The sequence below is a fragment of the Gymnodraco acuticeps genome, unplaced genomic scaffold (assembly GCF_902827175.1).
Source record: "Gymnodraco acuticeps unplaced genomic scaffold, fGymAcu1.1, whole genome shotgun sequence".
Classification (NCBI taxonomy): domain Eukaryota; kingdom Metazoa; phylum Chordata; class Actinopteri; order Perciformes; family Bathydraconidae; genus Gymnodraco; species Gymnodraco acuticeps.
Genome location: NW_022989876.1, coordinates 1,795 through 19,057, shown reverse-complemented (window position 1 = coordinate 19,057; position 17,263 = coordinate 1,795). Strand labels below are relative to the sequence as shown.

Here is a 17,263-nt window from a genome sequence, read left to right as displayed (position 1 = left end):
CTGACACGTTAACACGCCCCCTTACGGCGCTCTCGGTTCAGCCAATCAGCGAGCACGCTTTTCTGTACGTAAGTACACAAGAGGTCAGAGCAATGGACGCGTCTCAAATGTAAACAGAGTTGGAGGAAGGTGAGATTATTCTGTCTGTGACGCATTTTCAGTATTTATTTGTGTACCTTGTTAGAGCAATAGCATACAGAAAGATATACTAGTGTAGTTTTATAATATAGTTTATTTTGTTTGTGTTTTTCAGATATGAGGCTGTTAACTCGGGCAGTGCAGTGCGCAGTGTCTCAGAGGGAGAGCAGCCGCAGACACTTCTGGGGATGGCTCAATGCAGTGTTTAACAAGTAAAATCAATATATATATATATATATTATTGCAACATAGATAAATGATAGAGCTGCATTTGCTAACTTATGGATACACTGCAATGCATGGAGATAACTGATCATATCCAGTGGTGTAAAATAACTAAGTACATTTACTTCGTACATCCAGGACATGGTTAAACTGTACACCCCAGCGCGTGCACTACGCTCTGCATCAGCCAAACGACTCGCTGCGCCCTCGCTGCGAGGGGGACCCAAGTTCCCATCAGCAAAAACACGTGGGTTTGCTATCCTGGCTCCAAGATGGTGGAATGAGCTCCCCATTGACATCAGGACAGCAGATAGCTTGCACATCTTCCGGCGCAAACTGAAAACTCATCTCTTTCGACTCCACTTCGAGCGATAGATTTATTAACAAAGCACTTATATACTAATAAAGGACTGGCTTATCTAAAGCCAGTTGAGTAGCACTTGAAATGTTTGGCTCTATGAAACCTGATGTACTTATATGATTCTGTTTTCTTCAAGGTTGTGTCTTCCTGGTCGAATGTACTTATTGTAAGTCGCTTTGGATAAAAGCGTCAGCTAAATGTAATGTAATGTAACTCAAGTACTGAACTTAAGTACAATCTTGAGGGACTTGTACTTTAATTGAGTAATTTCATTTCATGCTACTTTGCATTTCTACTCCACTACAATTCAGAGGTTAATGTTGTACTTTACTACATATATTTAATACCTTTAGTTACTCTACAGATTCAGATTAATGATGTGAAATATAATCAACTCTTAAATCAGACTTGTATTTCCTGTGACCCTCCTTGACTTCACCTCCTCCCCTTCTCTGGTACTTTAATATGTAGGAGGAAATTACATTTTAAGCATCAGTTTGCACGTACTACTTTAAAGCAGATGTGTGTCTCTTGGCGTAAAGAAGTGGAATTCTTTGCCGAATGATTTAAAGGGCTGTCAGAACATTTTTATGTTTGAGAAAATGTATAAAGAAAGTGTATTTGGACAGTATGAAGTTGACTTTAAATTGTGTTCCTCAGAGTGGACTATGAGCGGATCCAGACGGTGGGTCCGGACCGGGCCGCCGCAGAGTGGCTGCTCCGCTGCGGGGCCAAAGTCCGGTTCCAGGGTTTGGACCGCTGGCAGCACGACTACAACGCGCTGCCGACCGGACCCCTGGGCCGCTTCAAGATCCAGGGCATCGACGCCACCGAGTCCTGCATCATGTACCGGGGCTTCGACCACCTGGGTACGTGAGCACAGTGAGAAAGAAATAAACAACATTTACATTTCACTCCACATAGGCATGGACTAAAACCAGGAATGGGTCATTCTACAGAAAAGGTGGAAGTGCTGTCACTTACTTTTGCAGACACCAAAATACATGACGTTGACCTAATACTCACATTCATTATATATGTTGAATAAATAGAGATTGTCTTTGCAATGGTACTAAATAAAAACTAAATAAAAAATGGTTTTATACGTAAATTGCAATTTATTTAAAATGCCAAGTTCAAGGAACTTTGTCACTTTGATCATACATGGAAGTGGGGCCTATAGTTTTAATTTAAAAGATTTTTTTCAATAAATAAATCGAATTTACATAACATTACAAGCATTAAATATAACACTGAAATGGTAACAAAAAACGCAAATTATTATTAATAATATCAAATAAATGTCAGTCACCTAAAATTACGTCATTGGTGTTACTGCTACACAAAACGCTTTTATTTTTGAAGTAATGTACTGTCTCTGAAGTGCCTCCTGTAACAAGAGATCATTTGAGGCAGTGCACAAAGACATAAGGAAAGTCAGATACTTCTTACTTTGTTTGTTAAAGGTGTCATTTTATCTTCACATTTTACATGCGTCTTTCAAGTTTGTCATTAGTGTTACTCATGGCATAGCCCTAGGGGTGAACATTGGAAAATGTATTGTATTGAAGAGTTAAACAATTTTGATATTGACTGAAGCCATATTTGGTCAGACACATTGCAGCCATTTTGTTAAAATGGTAGTGTTTTCTCCAAATTGTCACTGGTGTTACTCTTCTTCCTGGTAACACGTAACACCAGTGACATTCCTATACAAATAAGCTTTGTATAAAAATAATTTAAAAAATAAAAATACTTTAAGCTCTACTTGTTGTGGATTCATCAAGTTAAGAGTTAGTTATTGCTATTTAACAGGTTTTAGATGTTTTTAGAAGGAATCTATTTCAGCAGATTTGTATCACCCAGATTCCACCTTTTCTGTAGAATGATTTAGAAATGAAAAATATGCAAGTCAAAATAAATTATTCATGTTCTTACAAGAGATGCAATTAAGTATATTAACATATTTTTTTGCGGTATTTTCATTATATTATACATTTATGTCTATTCTAAATATTATTTATTTATTTTTATTCCATCATAAATGTCTTCTATTTTTTTAAATTATATTCCATACCTAAGTTTCTACACATTTATCTTGAATATTTTTTTCTTATTTCTATTGTAGTTTTAATATAGTAAATATTCATGTTACTTGCCGTGTAACAGAATCTTTCCGCTCGTTTTAACAGAGTATTACGTTTCGGCCCCCGGCCTGTTAGCAGCCTGAAGCGCCGGATCAATCAAAGATTAAAGCTCCACTCAGAAAGTCTAAATGTTGCATTAACCTGAGCTTCACATTAACCTGAAAGAGATTCTCTGTGTTAACAGGAAAGTGAATCTCTCTCTGATCGTCCCAAAGTGACGCACGCTGCCGGGATGTTTTACACCGAGCGTTAAGAGATTTATTCAGGTGTTAAATCCCTCTCTGGAAACCTAATCAGTAAAGTGTGTGTGTTTCCAGATGGTTTGCAGCACTTGGAGGAGATCAAGCTGAACCGGTGTATCTACATCGAGGACATGTGTCTGGAGAGGCTGAGCACCATCGAGAACCTGCAGCAGAGTCTGCTCCGCATGGAGGTGGTGTCGTGTGGAAATGTGACCGACAAGGGCCTCATCGCCCTGCACAAACTCAGGTGATTATTAACCGAAACAACAGGGAGATTAAAGGGATACTTCACCCATAAAATGACCATTTGTTATCTTGAATACCAAAATAAAATGTCATGCTTTCACGGTGAACGAAGAATAAAAAAATCGTAGAAAAGTCTTGATGAATTTTTGTTTTAACAACAGCAAATGAATACATCCATTTAGAAACTCTCACACAACTCCTGCTGAATAATAAATATCCAAGATATTTACATATATCTTTAAATTGTCACTTATAAGATCACTTGTGTTGCAGTACTGCACTTACTGTAACTTATACATTACATTATATCATGATGCACCAAGGTCCTGTGTTAGTGAAGAGTATGGTCTGGATCTGTGTTTCTCAAACTTTTTCATACCAAGGACCACTTGACCAATACCAAAACATTCGTGGACCACCTAACTCAACAAATATCAAAAAACACATCGTTTTTCTAGAACAGATTACAAATCGCCTGAAAATGGTACAAACAAGTGTCAACATGTGTGATGAAGGTGTTGCTCTGGGCTATATCATGCAATCGAAAGTGAAACTTAACCTCGCTCCATTGCGGAGATATTCCCGCGAGAGTGCGGAAAACTGAAATGTATTTATTTCAAATGTGAAATTTTACCAATATACTCACGGACCACTAGGGGACGCTCACGCAGACCGCGGACCACACTTTGAGAAGCACTGGTCTGGATGAATTAGACTTTTTTTATTATTCTCCAGGAGTTTGGGAAAGAATGGGTCAATCTGTGTTCACGTTCTCTTCTTCCATTTTGTCATAAAAGTCTCATGTGCACGATGTCAGAAACACTTCACTAAAACTGCACCTATTAAAGCACGCATCAACAATACTCCCACAGACGAGTAGCACAAGAGAAGCAGTTGAAGGGTTTAAATAGTGCAGTTTTAGGTAAAAGTCCTGTGTACGTGAAGTAGGGATCTTAAAACAGGACGATGTCACTTTCCTTCTGCAGTTTTGTGAGAGTTAGCAAACTGAGGTTTTCATGTTGTTTTTCTGTCATTTTGAGGAATAGCCAATTATGGTGTTTTGATTTTCTGGAGGTATGAGATGTATCTATATACAAGCATTCCTTAGAAATATCACATCTGCTTCTTTGCAAAGATGTATGACTTTGAAATTACTCTGAGTGATCCATTTTGTCACCTGATATGCAAAATCCTCTTCTTCATGTCTCTTCTACATCAACATGTGTCCCCTCTTCTTCATGTCTCTTCTACATCAACATGTGTCCCCTCTTCTTCATGTCTCTTCTACATCAACATGTGTCCCCTCTTCTTCATGTCTCTTCTACATCAACATGTGTCTCTTCTTCTTCATGTCTCTTCTACATCAACATGTGTCCCCTTTGTGGAAAGAGACTCTGAAAGTTTCAGGAACAAAGATTCTCTCTCTTTTTGATCCATTTCTATAAAAACCTGTCTGAAAATGAGCTGATCAGATTTTGGCCACTTTACGATGTCATAACTATTTTTTGGCTTGTGTAACCATTAGCCAATCACCAACCAAGGTACCCCCCCACCTTATCACCTGAATCTCCTCCTAGAGCACCATTGTGTTCTTTGCAGTGGCGAACCATGGCTATCACAACTGGACCTTCTGTAGACACACAGAAGGTCGCCCCCCCCCCCCCCTCCGCGGCATTATAATGTCCGTCTTGTCACTGAATTGTCGTCTTGAAAAGGGTACTCACAACAATTCTGCAACAACTTCATCTTCACCTGTTGCACTTGTCATTTCAACGTTAAAAACAATAAAACGGCATGAATTGCTTCGTCGCATTCATCTATAATATATCCTCTGTCTCTCTCCAGTTAACTAGCGGGCCTTCTAGAATACCCTGGAACCGAGGGAAACTCTGAAAGAATACGCCCATTGGCTACAAATCAATATATGATTGGTTGATCAAACTGTCAGTCCAAACGTACGCTCTCATTCAGTGCAACGGCCAGGGCATTCTATCAAGGATGTAGAATACCTTGGTGAAGGATATTCTACCCAGAGACCCAGAACAAGATCTGATTGGTTGCTTTCTTTTCTAACACAAAACCACTGAAATGCGTAGAGCATGGTCCGAGAAGGACAAACAAATCAACGTAACACTGTAATATTACAGATCAACAACACAGATACGATTCTCATTTATACATTTTATTTATATAATTAAATCGATGTTTTGTTTGTTTTATCTGAGTGTTCCAGGGTATTCTCTGAATACCTTGAAGGCCCTGACGTTTCGCCACTGGTTCTTTGTAACCAAATGTCTCTCAGAGGGGCGTGGGGAGGGGCTCCTTATTTTCATCTAAAGTAACAGACAGAGAATCAGCACTTTGGAAACAGGGCTGAAACAGAGGGGATTATGGGTAATGCTGCAATGATCTGTTTGGTGTTTCAGCCAATCAGAGACATGTTTTATATCTGAGACGTGTAATATATTGATGAAAAACAGTAAAATAAGGGACCTTTTAAATGAAAGTATGATATTCCCTCAGGAACCTGGAGCTCCTATTCCTGAGCGACCTGCCGGGGATCAGAGACAGAAAGACGACGGTGAGCCGGCTGCAGACGGCGCTCCCAAAGCTCGACATCTCTCTGGACCTGAGCGATTAGACGCCCTCTCCTAGAGGCGCTACAAAATAAAATCCCCAGGACTAGAGGGAACATGTAGATGCTTCAGCTTAAAGTGAATGTCCATGATGTGCAGCATGGGAAAGTAATAAGCACTCAAATGAAAATGAATCACTTTATTTATAGTTTTTCTCGAACAAATCTGTAGTTTAATATTATATTTTCAACATTCAAGGTATTAAAGGTGACTCCATGTGTTTGTACAAAGAGAAAAACAAGTTGCAAAGGATTCAAGAATATTTTTTCTTTAGATTTTTACATTCATTTGGCATTTGTAGGATATGTGAGGACAGATGGCTGTCAATGTTGTTGTTGCGAAAACACAGCATGTTATAACTACACATGTTATGAATGCTCATTTCTTTATGCAATAAACAGCTTGAACACAATGTAGTCAATTATTACACGTTTTCAGTTTCTATATTAATTCATTATGTAAGAACCAATCGAATCACAATATGTTGATTTTATGCATTACAGCATGCATTTCAAAAATATATTGTTAGTTAGTTAAATTTTATTATATTGTATTGGCCAAAACTACACCAAGTTTCACTGTATCCCTAGCTAAAATATATAATATGTACAGATTAAGACAAATATTTTGGTTGTTTATTTCAATCGCATGTATTTTTACAGTTTAATTATATCATTAATTGTTACATTTTTAAGCCTATAAAATGTCATAAAATGGGGAAAAACATCCATCCCGGTTTCTAAAATACAGGATATTCACTTTATTATGATATAAAAAAGAGAAAATCAGCAAACATTTAGATTTTAAAGGATTAAAACAGCAGTTTCTGAAATGTTTGCATACAAATGAGTGAAAATAAATGTTTCTGATGATTCATTAATCGTTGCAGTCCGACTAACTACAGCAATATGTAATAATTACTTTTTTTTAAATGCAGGGAAGTTGGGACATGTTGCATTCAGGCTGTTTATTATAAAATTGTGTACATATATGACAATTAATCAATTTATTACGTAATATTTCAAGAATATTCAGTCCTGACGTCAATAAATAGTTTCAGAAATATCAAAGTTTGTGTCAAAAACTCACTAAAAACATTTTTCTTTCAAAGAGTCCCCATCGTTATATATAAAAAATACATTTGGCAAACAAAGGAAAGGCAGTACACGGACCTTCAATTTTACAAGCAGAGCGGCGGTCTTTGTCTTTAAAAAACTACACAAAATACACGAAAATCAGATAAAAAAACTGGGTGTTTCTCAATGTCAAGGAAGGATGCTCCAGAGCCACTATTTCAAGGATGCTACGTCATCGAGTCCCGCCGAAGGACTGTTCCAATGTCCAGGATCCTTGGAATTCTACCGAGCCCGGCGTCCTTCGTAGCAAGACATTTCGAGGCTGCACATGGTGTAGACTCCGCGGTCTTAAAATCCCCACAATGCTTTGCACACGGACCAATTTCACAAATCTGTGGCGGGGCCTCTCATGACGCACACCTGCACACTTGCTCGCCTGTTCCTCCATTCTTCGTTTTCCGAGGCTAGGAAGGATTCTTGCCTCGCTTCTGAAGGAAGTGACTCGGAAGACATGTCCTACCAAGGAAGCGTCCTCGACATTGAGAAATACCCACTGAGTGCACGTGTCGGCAAATAGTGCATAGAGTGACATCAGGATCATAACATTATAAAATGTTTGAATCCTCTCGTTAATTAAAAATGTTTAGATATTTCCTCAGATGTTGGGCAGGTGGTAGTTGAACCGGCGCAGGTTGTTGTTGTATTTTTTATTATCCAGCGACGGGAAGATGCTGCTGCTCGTCAGCTGAGGCAGATACTGCAGAGAGAAACAACATAAAAGACAATTTTCAGAGCATTTTAGAGATCCCATTCTGCGTTTTGGGGTTTTCTTATCCCTGTAGTGCAGGGGTGTCAAACTCAAGGCCCGGGGGCCAAATCCGGCCCGTGACTTCATTTCATGCGGCCCCACAAGAGCTCTGAAAGAATATAACATGTTTATTATACGGCTACATGCCGATTTACAGAAGCACATTCCCAATAAACTACATGTCCCACAATGCATCTCAAATGTGACTTTTTTCCAGAATTTAGCTTTTATTTTTAATCATTTTGTGACATTCTCACTGAAGAGACTTGCAATTATTTGCCCTAGACTTCTGCTTTCAGACGTAGTTAATTATGAAGTTATTACCCTATCTGATAATAATCCAATGAAGAGGCAATAATGTAATATAATACATTATTTTATATATATTAAATATTTATATATGTATGTATATATAGTCTTAAAGTTACAACCCGCCCTTTGAGTACAGCCATAATGCTGATGTGGCCTGCGATGAAATTGAGTTTGACACCCCTTCTGTAGTGTGTTCTATATATCCTTTATTTAGCCAGGTAAAAAGTGTCATTGAGATTAAAATCTCTTTTCCAAGAGCAACTTGGCCAAGCAGGGCAGCATGAACAAAGTTACAACAGATAAAACACAGACAATACAGGCAGACGAATACAGCGGTCATAAAACACAAATTAAATGGCACATTAACCAGTCAATATGCAAATAAAAGAAACTATTATGAATCATAAAAAACCGGCACAATTTAAAACTACTTCAATTATGGGATAGAGCAATCACATCGACCAATGGATTCTTGTTCTCTGTCCTTTAAGATGGACTCAGGGACGCGGGAAGTCAGTCAGAGTTGGGGGTGTGGGGGGGGGTTGCTAGTGGAGCCTCGCAGATGGGGGTGCTGCAGCCCCCTCAGCACCCCCCGTGGTGATCAAATCGGACAGTTTCCGCTCCTTCTGTACATTATTCCAAGCGGAAGGGGCAGCATATTTAAAAACTTTTTTACCCATACCCATTCTATAGGTTTGTGTGCATGTAAAGGGTCTGCAAAGGCTAAAATCCTTGAATTCCTTCCAGAGGGAGTTTCTCTCCCACACACTTCCCAACTAAATGTGTACATACATCTGTTCTTTACACTAGAATTTATTTAAAAGAACACCATTTTGATATGCTGATATTTAAGATGCTTGATAGTTGAAAAGAAAATATTCAGTATTTAAAAAACTGACATAAATATGGTAGTTTATTGGTATTTTTTGTCTGATTTCTGCTCTCTGTACGGAGCATACTGACCCCAGGAGGGAGGTGTTTTCGGGTCAGTCTGGTCCTCCTGTTCCCGGAGCGGTCCTGAGACGAGCTGCTCTTCTCCTGCAGGCTGTCGAAGTACGGATGCTGCAGCAGCGTCTCACAGGACAGACGCTCCGAGGGGTCCATCCTCAGGCAATCCTGCATCAAGACAAACATAAAACACTGTTATAACCTTTACAAAACATTACTATAACCATCAACAGGCGCTCCGAGGGGTCCATCCTCAGGCAACCCTGTAAAATTGATTCTGACTTTGTTATGACTTGAGTTTTTTTTTAATATTTTGACTTTTTCTGGTGACTTTCTTTCAGATTTATGACTTTTGTTAGATTTCGGACTTTTTAAAGAAATACGTTTTTCTTTAGATTTGTTTTCAGACTTTTGACTTTTTTTTATTATGACTTATTTCTCAAAAATGCGGTCTTTTTTTTGTTTTGAATTTGAACTTTTTGGAGATTTCTGACTTTTGTTTGGTTGAATCTTTAGATTTCGATAATGACTTTTTTCCAGAAATCTGACTTTTTTCAATAATGTTCCTCTCCTCATTTTTCCTTTACACCCTAGACTTAATTCTTCATAACGTTTTTCTTTGACCTGCAGCTCCATGAACATTTTTGAGTTTTGACTCAAAGATCACCAACAACCTTTATATTAATCTTTAAATTAGGGCTGTCAAACGATTAACATTTTTAATCAGATTAATCACAGTTTAAAAATTAATTAATCATGATTAATCACCATTCGAACTATGTCCAAAATATGCCATTTATTTATGTATATTGTTGTGGGAATGGAAAGATAAATGAAAGAAGGCGGATATATCCATTTAACATACAGTATATGTTTATTATAAAAAAATTCTGTGTGTCAAAATGAAAGACAACCCACACACCTATCAATCATCAAACCGTGGGGTCTTAATTCATTACGTGTTGATTTCTATCAACGGGGGAGTACTTCAGGAAAGTCGACGGGGGGGGGGGGGGGGGGGGGGCGGCGGCTAGTGGAGTACTTCGTGACCACAGGGTGTGAACGTTGTGATCAGCTGTTTTAGCGCAGTTCTCCAGTGAAGGGGGGGGGGAAAGTCTCCCTCCGCAGCCGGTTGGCGTAGTTTTGGCACAATTCCGTTGTACAGACCGACGTTAACAGCAGCCCTGTCTGTGCACACGGAGACCGACTCTGTCGTCCGGTGATCTAACCGCCTTCTGGAAAAGCTTCACAAGTACGTCGGTACGCAAATGCGCTTTGTGACACAAGTGACGGTACGCATTTCAGATTACGCACATAACCTGCGTACCAGTTATGTGCACCCCTGTACTACAGCAAAAGTATTCTCCGTCGGGACTTCCTGCAACAGCACCACGCCGTTATCAAAGATGTTCTATTGAGAAGACGATCACTACGTGACAAAAGTTTTCAAAACCGTGGCTACTGAAATCAATCTTACTAACTGCTGTCTGTGCAATTTACTCCGCGCGAGTTGGCAGACTTTATTGTGCTTACTTTAACATCATTTTTCATGGTGGGGCTAAGCCATTTCTTGGTATGGGTGTAGCCTACCCCAGCCATACCCTGGCGCTGCCACTGGTGGCACGTATGGGGCGGGCCATTCTGCACATGCGTTAAATGCGTTAAATATTTTAACGCAATTAATTCAAAAAATTAATTACCGCCGTTAACGTGATAATTTTGACAGCACTACTTTAAATACTAATTGTTGTAAAACATTCACATCACCTTGGATTAAAATCTAACCTTACATTCCTTAAACTACAGATTCTGACTCTGGTGTGTTATAACTCAGATAATAATAAACACAGTCGTCTTTACCTTCATGAGACTCAGAGCCTGGTGAGAGACGTTTGGGTATTTCTGCTCCAGAGGCTCCTGCAGAGAGAAAACATCACAAACACAGGTATTAGTAGCTTTTAGAAAATGTAAAGAAAGCAGTTTCAAAATACCTGAACCAAAACTATTTAATGTATTTGAATGTTTATTATGTTTATATACATGTAACAAATAAAGTATATCGTATCGTATAATTTGCAGACTCTCAAAGTCTTTATTATCCAATCTAAAAATACTAATTTTAGGAGCCATTTCCTTAGTTTATATTAATTTATAATTTTAAGGCCCCTACACACCAAACTGACCCCAAAGAACACGTCCCGACGGACCCGATTGTTGCGTCGCCTCACGTCTCCTGCGTCTTGGCCAACAGTCGCACTGGAACACACCGCAAAGACTTCAGCCGACGGCCAAGTAGCACATACGAACTGCGCATGCGTGAGTGGCAATAACTCTCCTTACCAGCAGGCGGCGGTAGTGTGTATTCGTTAATTCAAAAGAGGCAACAACCGGAAGACAGAGGGTGTTTCTCAATCGTGAGTAAAGCTGCTCCAGAGCCACTATTTCAAGCATACTATGTCATCGAGTGCCGCCGAAGTACTGTTCCAATCTCCAGCATACTTGGAAATCTACCGAGCCCGGCGTACTCCGTTTGGAGAAATATCGAGGCTGCACATGAGTAGACTCCGCGGTCTTAAAATCCCCACAATGCTTTGCGCACGGACCAATTTCCAAAATCTGTGGCGGAAAATGTAAGGCGGGGCCTCTCATATGACGCACACTTGCTCACCTGTTCCATTCTTCGTTTTCCAAATGTCAGGAAGTATTCTTGACTCGCTTCTGAAGCAAGATGCTCGGCAGACATGTGCTACTAAGCAAGAGTACTCGCGATTGAGAAACACCCAGACTGAGTGATACACCGAGAGAAGAAGAAGCGTGTGCGTTCCATTTTCACTCTACAGCGAGAAGCTCACGGGGCTTTCCCGAACCTGTGTCGAGAGCTGGAGTTAAATGAAATCTCAGATTTGCCTTCTTAATAGTTTGTTTGGGTCCCACACTTCCGTTTCGCTTCTCATGCACTGATTCGCTAAGCTGAACAGCCAATCAGAGTGATTTCTTTAGCCGACGGCCTTTTACCGACAGCCTGTTGAATCGGCGGCGGAAGGTGTCGGCACGGCCGAAAAGACACGCCGGGGCGGGACACACCAATCTGAGTAGGGCGACAGGATGCTCATCGACGGCCAGACATCTATCGACATCTATCGACATCTATCGACATCTATCAACGCCAAAATCGGCTTGGTGTGGAAGGACCTTTAGAGTACATTTATAGCATAAGATGTTGTGGTGTATATTATTTATTATTTCATTTGGTCGTGTTACTCCTGCAGGTCGGGTTTTGCAGCATAAAAGTCTTTAGACCTTGCTGGTTGGGAGCGTGACAGCTTGGTTCCTTATTGTGCCTTTAATATTTGAATTATCAGTTTATATGAGAAATAGTTTGTTTGAAAATTATTTTTTCCACTGCGTTTTTTGGAATAAACAAGCATATTTTACTTTTCAATTGCATCTGGACATTTCTTAAATTGTTTCTCTCAAACAACAAGCGTCAATTCATCGGTCAGCCCACGAGTGAATCACGGACAAAAGACTAAAACAAATGGATATCGTGGTCACTTCACTAATATAAGTGCAAGAAGCTTTCTGAATTCAGCCGGTTCAGATCCTCTCACCTTCTGCTGGGGCTCGGGGATGGAGACCCCGCAGAAGAACTGGTTGCTACTGAACACCTGCTGATGTCGGGGGGTCAGATCTCCTGCAGGAACACACACATAAACATTCATTCATCCTGTAAACGTAGGCAAGCGTTTACAGCACATTTACACATGTAATTCTGTCCCAGGTAACATTTCCAACCTTTCCTCTATTCCAGCCCTGTTAGAGAACGGCTGATCTGGGTAGGGGGAGCTTGTGCCTGCTCAGAATTCTACCGGCAGAAACAGCTAAATTCTGCCGTGATTAAACGCCATCATGTTCCAAACCACATCAAGGATTATTTCTGAAACAGTATGGAGCTCAAATGCTTTTTCTCTTGCGGGTTTACCACAAGGTGAGTTCCTTTTTTTATTTACTGCTTTTTTTACACACGCTCTCTCCAGTACAGGTTAGCTCTGAGTGTTAGCCATGCTAATGTAAACAAAGACCATATTACGTCCAAAACAGTCGGGCATTGTTTTTGATAGCAACGTTTCTGATTGGGCCGTGGGTCCACATTTCAGATATTACGTCATATCGGACGCAAATCTGTATCAGCTTCGTTGTAGCCCGTTTTTAGAGATTTGGGTACGGAGGAAAAGAGAGGGTTTTATTTTCTGACGCTGCGTGAGTTCCCTGACACACCGGGGCACATATTTATGTTTAAAAGACATCAAAAAGTGCATTTTGCATGATAGGTCCCCTTTAATATAAAATAATATTTACCGAGGGTTCTGCGGATCAGGTACAGCTGGTCCATGTCAGACTTTCCGGGCCAGAGTGGGACCCCCGACAGCAGCTCAGCGAACACACAGCCAACCGCCCACACGTCCACCGGGGCGCCGTACTGCGTGTCGCCCACCAGCAGCTCGGGGGCCCGATACCAGCGCGTCGCCACGTAGTCCGTGTAGTAATCACAGGGGCCCGCTGGGGTACACACAGGATATATATAACTGTCAAGATCTGTCTTTGTTTTCCCGTTTTACTTTGAAAGGTGTTCACCCCCTGTCTAATGTCTGCAGTTGCTTCCTGTCTGTGTTTTCCCTCCTGTCTGATTGTCTCATTGGCCCAATTCCAAACCACACCCTACCCATTCAACGAGGCTCCCTCCCGTCAGATGGAGGGAGTAAATACAGCGGCAAGCTTTGGGACAAATTCCCCTCTCTCCGGCAGAAACAGGAAATGCCGTAACTGTATGTAACAACGCTTTCAAATCAGCATCTCTTAGACAAAACATTAAAATGAATAACTAAAATAAAACACCAAACATCTTTAATTGTGTTGTCTTTTAGTTTTAAAACTGATGTTTATAAGCTTCTTAGTTTTTGCAACAGTCTGTAAATATACACAACTTTATAATAAAATGCACACATTTACATTTTTCTAGACTAAACACGGGTATGATCCTAAGTTAAAAACATATGAGGTTATCATGAGGTTGTTAACATCGCAGTTTATCAGTGGATAATGGATGGATCAGTGGCTGGAACTACTTGTAAACAGCTTGTTTCCTGACGGACACACACAGCGTGACTCCGGTCAGGTAGAGACCGGTCTCCAGTCAGCACCGCTGCAGACTCGCTGTTTGAGGGCTTGATAGCCCACTCCCTTCCACACTCGTTGGTTTGGAACAGCACGGGTGGCGCAGTGGTCTGTGCATCCGATCATCAGATCAAGGGGGAGTGCTGGGGAACTCCAGTTCGAAACCCGCTCCTGCCGCCACTGCGTCAGGCCGTTGTGTCCTTGGGCAAGACACTTCACCCGGATTTGCTCCTGTGGGTATTGTCCACAGTACATGTATAATACCAATGTGTACTTGTAAAAGCGCCTCGATGACCTCGAGGCGTGAAGATGGACGGTGTGGCGCAGTGCGATCATCAGATCAAGGGGTGTGTCCTTGGGCAAGACACTTCACCTGAACTTGCTCCTGTGGGTATTGTCCACAGTATCTGACCATTGCATGTAATGTGTAATGTGTGTATATGTAAAGCGCTTTGAGTCATTGAAAAAGCGCTATAATAAATGTAAGGAATTATTATTATTATTAATGGGAACGTGCAAACGGAGGTGTAGGGGGCGGTTTGGAATTGGGCCATTGTGTTTCTGCCTCCCCTGCCCAGCTGTGTCTTGTCTTGTGATTACCCTTGTGTATTTAGTATGTACTCACTGAGTATCCGGGCGAATCCGAAGTCGCAGAGTTTGATGACCTGCTGTTTGGTGATCAGGATGTTCTCTGGCTTCACGTCTCTGTGGATGCACTGCAGACACAGGAACACATTCATTCATATTCATACTGTTATATTTACACACCGTACTCTACCTTGCTGTTTATATACCCTATTTATTTTTATCCTGCAGATGTGAAATATAATCAAGTGTTAAATCAGACTTTAGTTCCACCTGGAGTAAATCCACCAGCTACCCTGCAGTATACAAAGTCATTCAAACTAGCTGCACCTTCACCAGCGTTGAGAACACTTTCATGATCAATCATTATAAAACATATCATATATATTATTCTGAAATGGACCAATCTGCACAATGACTACTTTCACTGTCGCTACTTTAACTATATTTTGATGAGAATACTTTTCTACTTTTACTTGAGGAACATTTTGAATGCAGGACTTTTACTGTAACAGAGTATTCCTACACTCTGGTACTTCTACTTACTCAAGTACAAGATCTGAGTACTTCTACTTTTACTAAAGTACAAGATCTGAGTACTTCTACTTTTACTCAAGTACAATATCTGAGTACTTCTACTTTACTCAAGTACAAGATCTGAGTACTTCTACTTTTACTCAAGTACAATATCTGAGTACTTCTACTTTTACTCAAGTACAATATCTGAGTACTTCTACTTTTACTCAAGTACAATATCTGAGTACTTCTACTTTTACTCAAGTACAAGTTCTGAGTACTTCTACTTTTACTCAAGTACAAGATCTGAGTACTTCTACTTTTACTCAAGTACAAGATCTGAGTACTTCTACTTTTACTCAAGTACAATATCTGAGTACTTCTACTTTTACTCAAGTACAAGATCTGAGTACTTCTACTTTTACTCAAGTACAAGATCTGAGTACTTCTACTTTTACTCAAGTACAAGATCTGAGTACTTCTACTTTTACTCAAGTACAATATCTGAGTACTTCTACTTTTACTCAAGTACAATATCTGAGTACTTCTACTTTTACTCAAGTACAATATCTGAGTACTTCTACTTTTACTCAAGTACAAGTTCTGAGTACTTCTACTTTTACTCAAGTACAAGATCTGAGTACTTCTACTTTTACTCAAGTACAAGATCTGAGTACTTCTACTTTTACTCAAGTACAATATCTGAGTACTTCTACTTTTACTCAAGTACAAGATCTGAGTACTTCTACTTTTACTCAAGTACAAGATCTGAGTACTTCTACTTTTACTCAAGTACAAGATCTGAGTACTTCTACTTTTACTCAAGTACAAGATCTGAGTACTTCTACTTTACTCAAGTACAATATCTGAGTACTTCTACTTTTACTCAAGTACAAGATCTGAGTACTTCTACTTTTACTCAAGTACAAGATCTGAGTACTTCTACTTTTACTCAAGTACAAGATCTGAGTACTTCTACTTTTACTCAAGTACAAGATCTGAGTACTTCTCCCATCTCTTGATTGTAAGACACAGATAATAAAAGTGTTTTGTGTTGAAACAGTGTTTTTAACGACTCTGTTGTTTGGTGTGTTTTCGTCTCTCAGTGAAACATTAACTGCTGCTCAGCCGAGGAGGAATTCTCGTAAAAGAAAAGAAAAAGAAAGGAGTCATAAAGCAGGAGGAGGAGGGTTTAAAGAGGAGGGAAACAACTCACACATTTACACACAGAGGAAATAAAGGTACTCACGTTCTGTTTGTGACAGAAGTTTACAGCTTTTAGAGTCTGCCACGTTATACTCCTCACAAGGTGCTCGGGAACTCTGGAGGACAAACAGGAAATCAACTTTATTCATTGATTAATCATTAAACGATGGCTAAAATCAAACTCCTACAAGGTGTTTTTCAGGTGTATATCAGTATGTAGTGTCTCTACTTTAAAGAGTCCTCTCCTGCTGATGTTCAGGTGTATATCAGTATGTAGTGTCTCTACTTTAAAGAGTCCTCTCCTGCTGATGTTCAGGTGTATATCAGTATGTAGTGTCTCTACTTTAAAGAGTCCTCTCCTGCTGATGTTCAGGTGTATATCAGTATGTAGTGTCTCTACTTTAAAGAGTCCTCTCCTGCTGATGTTCAGGTGTATATCAGTATGTAGTGTCTCTACTTTAAAGAGTCCTCTCCTGCTGATGTTCAGGTGTATATCAGTATGTAGTGTCTCTACTTAAAGAGTCCTCTCTTGCTGATGTTCAGGTGTATATCAGTATGTAGTGTCTCTACTTTAAAGAGTCCTCTCCTGCTGATGTTCAGGTGTATATCAGTATGTAGTGTCTCTACTTTAAAGAGTCCTCT

The 17,263-nt window shown here is 40.1% G+C and overlaps 2 protein-coding genes across 3 annotated transcripts; one reads left to right on the top strand and one right to left on the bottom strand.

Annotated features, from left to right (window-relative positions):
- Positions 1-14: 14 nt before the first annotated feature.
- dmac2l (distal membrane arm assembly complex 2 like) lies at positions 15-6,407 on the top strand. Of its 2 annotated transcripts, none has more exons than XM_034197947.1 (5): positions 15-129; positions 254-350; positions 1,385-1,593; positions 3,189-3,360; positions 5,883-6,407. In XM_034197947.1, the coding sequence occupies exons 2-5, from the start codon at positions 256-258 to the stop codon at positions 5,998-6,000; spliced, it is 594 nt and encodes a 197-aa protein (XP_034053838.1). In that variant the 5' UTR covers positions 15-129; positions 254-255; the 3' UTR covers positions 6,001-6,407. The 2 variants fall into 2 exon arrangements, with proteins under 2 accessions (XP_034053838.1, XP_034053844.1); XM_034197953.1 differs by having other exon boundaries at positions 95-125.
- A 201-nt stretch (positions 6,408-6,608) lies between these two features.
- On the bottom strand, positions 6,609-16,737 carry cdkl1 (cyclin-dependent kinase-like 1 (CDC2-related kinase); the record flags this gene model as incomplete). The annotated part of the gene is given in 7 exon segments (XM_034197935.1): positions 6,609-7,828; positions 9,155-9,307; positions 11,000-11,056; positions 12,751-12,833; positions 13,499-13,699; positions 14,940-15,030; positions 16,665-16,737. Coding segments are annotated over 7 exon segments (760 nt in total), but the record flags the coding sequence as incomplete, so codon positions are not given.
- Between the last annotated feature and the right edge of the window lie 526 nt (positions 16,738-17,263).

What these genes read in the sequence shown, in the direction of transcription:
- dmac2l (XM_034197947.1), top strand. Translation starts at nt 256, where the DNA reads ATGAGGCTGTTAACTCGGGCAGTGCAGTGCGCAGTGTCTCAGAGGGAG. An exon ending in CTCAATGCAGTGTTTAACAA is followed by an intron (nt 351 to 1,384) that starts GTAAAATCAATA and finishes TGTGTTCCTCAG; the next exon opens with AGTGGACTATGAGCGGATCC. An exon ending in ATCGCCCTGCACAAACTCAG is followed by an intron (nt 3,361 to 5,882) that starts GTGATTATTAAC and finishes ATATTCCCTCAG; the next exon opens with GAACCTGGAGCTCCTATTCC.